The sequence below is a fragment of the Cucumis sativus genome, chromosome 6 (assembly GCF_000004075.3).
Source record: "Cucumis sativus cultivar 9930 chromosome 6, Cucumber_9930_V3, whole genome shotgun sequence".
Lineage (NCBI taxonomy): Eukaryota > Viridiplantae > Streptophyta > Magnoliopsida > Cucurbitales > Cucurbitaceae > Cucumis > Cucumis sativus.
Window position 1 is genome coordinate 30,045,166 of NC_026660.2, and position 6,000 is coordinate 30,051,165.

General features: G+C 33.6%; 1 protein-coding gene across 1 annotated transcript; it reads right to left on the minus strand.

Moving 5' to 3' along the window:
* Positions 1-3,615: 3,615 nt before the first annotated feature.
* Positions 3,616-6,000, minus strand: LOC101221194 (cytochrome P450 710A11). Its single transcript, XM_004134554.3, has one exon. The coding sequence runs from the start codon at positions 5,546-5,548 to the stop codon at positions 4,025-4,027; it is 1,524 nt and encodes a 507-aa protein (XP_004134602.1). The 5' UTR covers positions 5,549-6,000; the 3' UTR covers positions 3,616-4,024.

Below are 6,000 nucleotides of genomic sequence, written 5' to 3' on the forward strand. Positions count from 1 at the left end.
CTTACCAAAAAAACAATTGATTCAATGAAATTGTTATGATAGCAAAAGTAATAATAATAAATTAAAATTTACATAAATAGAATAAATTAAAAAAAAGTTTACATGCTTTTATAAACTATACTCTTTTATTCACTTTATTGTGTAATAAATTTGATAGAAAAAATCAAAATATTTGGCTAATATTTGTATGATCTCATTTTGTTCATGTAATTTCCAAACTTTCACATTCTTTATATAGAATCAAACCAAAGAAAATCAATTTGATTTTAAAAAGTTAAATACTTCTATTTATATTTTTATTATTCCAATGATCGAATCAATTCTTTTCAATTTCAACGACTTTTTCTTTAAAAAAAAACCAACAATTTAGTTCATAATTAGATCATACCAACTCTTATACTACTTTTTATATTTTCTTAGTGTAAATAAACGACCCATTTTTTCTTTTCTCTTAAAGGACAAATATAAGTGACCAATTGATTTTTTCTTTAATCTAAAATGAGTGACGATCTAAATACCAATCTTATCCTATCATACAATTTTGTCTTGTTTGCTAATATATATATATATATTTGGTATTATGAGCTAAAGTACTAAGTCTCACACCCTATTTTATTTTATTATTCTTTTCGTTTTTTAGATACTTTTCATTTTTATTTCACATGATTTCCAGCCTATGATCAATGTAAAACTTACAATTTATTCACCTACACAATTTTTTGTGTGTGAAACTAAAAACAAAAAGTTGTTCTTCAATTCTGGGCTTACACTTGAATTAGAGTTCAGCCTGATGGTCATTATTTAATGCAACTTATTTAATATATAGTTTATTATTGTTCATGTTAACTTTTAAAATATTACACAATAAAGTTACGTCATTCATCACCTAACTCCATTATTCATAAAAGCCTTTTACAATAAATTATTTCTTTATTGAAAAGGAGATTGATTCACTCTCAATAGTATATCATAGACATATACGATCCTTCCATTGAGTTTTTCTTTTTTAAATTTTGCATACATATAAATAAATTTTGATATTATTGTTAATTGTATATATACAGTCTTATTGATTTGGTTAATTATAAGTATTCAAATTTATATTATAATTAATAGAGAATGGTTTTATATTTTATATGTCTATATATATATAAGAAAAAGTAGAAATACTGTGGTGATAAAATTCTAACAATTGTATAGCCATTGATTTACGGATATATCAACCAATATTTCAATACTTAAATGGTAAGTGGTAATTAGTCTTTAATTAGTCTTTAATATTTCAATATTTCCATAACATTGTGGGATAGAAACTACGAGGAATCCACATTTCCTTTAAGACATCACAACCTTTATATAAAATATATATACATAGGAGTTAGAGATTAAAACATATCTAACCTTAGAAATGTAAAATGAAAGAAAGTATAGTGAATAAAATTGGCATTTATGATTCAATCATTGGAATGGGAAGAAATGTAGGGTATGGGGTTGCATTCATCTATCATTTACCTGGTCTCTGTCCTCCTCTCAGTGAAGAAGAAAGTTCTTTTTTTTTTCTTCTTGTCTCAATTTTCTGATGAAATTGAAAATTTATTCCCAAATGTTTTGGCAGTCGAAAAGTTTGATTTTGTATTCTGAGTTAAAATATACGAATGGAGGTACAAAATGAACAATCGAACATTTTAAGACATGGAATTAAATTCTATGTTGAATTTAATTTGTCTATCTACCTATATATATATATATAACAATGTACTTTAATTTCAAGAGTTTTCATTTGCCAACATGCCTTAACTCTGGTTGTTGAGTCTGTTGGATTGAAAAAGAAAGAAAGAAAAAAAATAATAATTCTACAATCATTAATGCTAAATTGTTTATTTTATTTGTGAAATTTGAATCAATTTTTGTGATTGGAATTTTTAAATCTGTAAATTCATCCTTAACTTTGGTCATTGAGAGTAGGATTTTATTAGTCATTTTAAAACTTAAAAGAAAAAAAAAAGGGTGGCATTGTTTTAAATCACTAACAAAAAGTTTAAATTAATTTACTTATAATAGTTCGATTTAAAATGAAGAATTATTAGTCTAATTGTAAACTGATTTGCTCCCAATTAGTTTAATTTAGAAGCTGTGTCAAATAATTATTAATTTTGTTTGTTAAACAAGTTTAAACATATGAAAAAGAAAAGAAAAAGTTGTAAGTCGATTGCTAACTTCCTTTTCAAACTGTCCCTATCTTCATTTAGTCTCCTGACCGTTTGAAATTTGAATTTACCTCAAAATGGGAAGAGAGAAAGAGAGAGAGAGAGGGAGAAGAAATAAAGGAAGCAAACACCAAATTGATAAGCAAATGAACAATTTTTGACGATGATATGCTCATAAAGACTACATATATATAAAGTTTGATAAATCTTATTCACTTTCAATCGACATCCTACAAAACCTTTTCACATTCACCAAACTCTAATAAAACCATACAAATTTGAAAGATGGGTTTGTTTTCACTTTGTTCTGAAATCAATACCAAACAAAGCTTAAGTAACCTACTTAGATGATCTCTACGATGAAAATGAGCATGAAAATTAACAGGACTTCATGAATTGGGTTTCACCTTTTTAGTATGGGAACAAAAGGTTAGACCTATACATGTTAAATCAATCAACATCCATATGGCATTCTCCCACTCATTGCTCTCCTAACATGGAGTTTAGGAGTTTAGTGTTAGTATATACGTTCCTAAATCATACATGAAAATGAATTTAAATTCATCCATATACCAAGGGGATTGAGAATAAAATTAGCCGCCACTCCCATTTAAGTCAAACAAGAAATGAAAGAAACCCGCCTTATTTGGCAATCATTTGATCGATTAAAACAAAGTAACAAGGGGCCATTTGGCGGATCCAAATTCATAATCACTTTTTATTTTTTCTTTTCAAAAGATGAAAATCATGATTAACAAAATGCTTCATTAAAAAAAGTAAACCTAATTTTGAGTTATAATCATGAAAAATGACTTAATCTTTCACATTTTAGAGATGTTAGACTAAATTCACGTAATCAAACGTTTGGCATCTATGAAGAATGTTGATACAACTTGGAATAAATAAAAAAGAAAACGGAAAATGTGTCTTTTCGAAATTGCACACACATCTCACTTAAAAAGGGTCCCATAAACAAATATTGTCAAAATGATACACTATAGGGATTTAACCAACTGATCTGATACTTAAAAAGCAATGTCGGAATTTCCATGCAGAGAAAAATGGACAATAACCAAAAACACATCAAACAACAATTATGGCATCGTTTCATTTATTAGAATATTGTCCTTTTCAATAACAATGAATGAGTATTGCTTATAATTAAGTGCAGCCCACCATTTGCATATATTTCCTTTTATCACAAAGCTAATATTATACTTTAGACAAATGACAAAAGTTGAATTTTAATAAATTTGAATGATCTAATTCATGCATACTATCATGAAATTTGAGAGTTTAATTGTATAATTACAAATATAACCAGATTAATTATCCAATTAAAGTTGTGATTGGAGAGGTACAGCCTAATTATTTGTGAGTAGAAATGGAGAACATGTGGAATATATAATTTAATAGAAATAAGAGAAGTGGATTATTAATAATATTAAAAAAATTACAATAAGATAAGTGGACGGACAGAGGGCCGGGCCATCCACGTGATGCTGATTTGTTTATTAGAAAGGACAAGTAATGGCCAGAACAGCATTCTCCTTTTCAATATTCAAAACACCTTTTTCTTTTTCAATCGACATTTCCAATAATCAAATCAACAACAAAACACACACATTACCTTCTTCTCTAACACGAACACCCCCCCCAAAAGAATCCCATTTTTCCACGCAGATTCAAATTGAAAATAATAAAAAGAGGAACAGTAGCAACTAAAACAACATTATTTATTGGTTTTTGATGAAGAGAAGAGAAGAGAAGTGAAGTGAAGAGAGGAAAGGGGCAATTTGGAGAAATAGAAAAAAGATTCAAGTGGAGAGATTAGGAAATCGAGGGCACCGCATGGAAATGGAGAGCATGCAGTCATCTTTGGGGCAGATGGTGGGATTGAAAGCGATTTCATCACAGCCGTCGGAAGTGTGCCTCTTGAAATCAAGCAACGTACAAAACATAGCGATGAAAAGAACGAGTTGGTTTAGAGCGTACCGTTGCCCAACGCACTGGTGGGACCCAGCACCGAATGCCAGAAAGTTCCTTTTGAAAATTCGGTCTTCTTGCCTTTCTTCAGAGAACCGTTCCGGGTCGAATCGCTCCGGTTCTACGAAACCCTGGAAGCTCGACTCGTATGCAGATGGGAAAACGATTGCACCTTTTGGGATGCTGTATGAATCTGTCAACGGGAAATCCGCCGCTGCTACGTGCGGCACTACCGTTGCCGGAGCACGGTAACGGACCACCTCACGGGCCACTGCCTGAGTGTACTTCATTTCCAAAAGCTGCTCCGATGAGATCAGTGTATCTGATTCCGGTGACCAGATGGATTTGACTTCTTCCCGAACTTTGTCGATCACCTCGGGATGTGAGTCGAGGAGACTTACGGCCCATAGAAGCGACGAAGTGGAAGCGTCTTGCGCGGCGAAGAGGAAATCGAAGAGGTACAAGCCGAGTTCGAAGTTACTGGTGTGAACGGGCTCTGGCTCGCCGGCTGCTGCCGCAGCTTCGAGTTCTTTTACGGTGTCCTGCATCCAAAAGTCGATTAAACACGTCGGCTCTTCTTCTTTCTTCATTTTCGTCTTGCTCTTCTCTGCACAGTCCGCTAGAACCTCCACTAGCCGGTCGACGGCGAGTTTCGCGTTTCTGAAACCTGTTCCAGGTAAATCGATTGGAAGTTTCATGAGACCGACATTGAAGATGTTGTAATCGACTCTGAACTTTTCGCGAACCTTTTCGGCTAAATACGGCCCGACGAACACCATCTGAGAGGTTTCGAGGTTAAGATCTCGAGCCAAATACCTCAAGGGAATGGGCTTCGGTGAGGATTCCGACGATTTCTGCTCCCAAAGCTTCAAGTGTTTGAGAATGATGATCTGTTGAAGCGCGGTGTATGTTGAAAGCGCTTTAGGCGTGAAATTAGGAGCGATTCGACGGCGGAGATCCTTGTGCTTTTGTCCCAACATATAAATCAGATTATCTTCACCAAATAGCTTCTTCCCGAAGGGATGACCGACGAGATTCATAGCATCGGAACGCACATTGGCGAAAATCTTGTGAGAGAGCTCAGTATCGCGAATAAAGACGATGAAGTTACCGGCGATGTAGTTGACAGAGAAACCAACACCGGAGGATTTAGCCAAAGAAGCCTGAATTTCCCAGAAACGGGCAGGGTTTCTAACGAGAGGAATTGCGTTGCCGACGAAGGGGAGAACAAGAGAAGGACCAGGAACAGAGCGTTTCTTCTTCAAATAAGAGATCTGCTCGAGAAAGAGAAGCAGAAACACAAGTGAAGCCGCAAAGGGAAGCAGCGGCGATAAAAAAGCCAAAAGGGTATTCATGATTTTTGTTGGAACGAAAGCGAAAGAATTGTAAGGGAGAAAGTGGAGCAGAGAAGAGAAGAGAAGAGAGTTTAAATGAGGGAATGAAACAGAGAAAATGGATTAGGAGGCCATTAAAGCATTGAAGGAAGAAAGAGAGAGAGATAAGGTTCAAAGTTGAGAGCTCTAAAGAGGGTGTGTGTGTGTATGTTAGATAAAGAAGAAGAAGACATTAATTAAGAGTTGGAAATAGAGATGGGATCTCGGCAGACTTGTCTCTTCTCTCCCCCCATTCATTTCTTTTTTTCCCTTTTATATTCTACCCTTTTTCTATCTAAACTTTCCCATTCATCAACATTACATTACTCCTAATTTTGGACTCATTCCACTAAGGTTGAAATAGAGATGGTTAAATTGATTAGCAAAGCAACAAACGCCCTAAACTCCTAATAACAATTTGGTCACCAAGAAGA

Excerpts from the sequence above, each read along its gene's own strand:
- LOC101221194 (XM_004134554.3), bottom strand. The coding sequence starts at position 5,548 with ATGAATACCCTTTTGGCTTTTTTATCGCCGCTGCTTCCCTTTGCGGCT.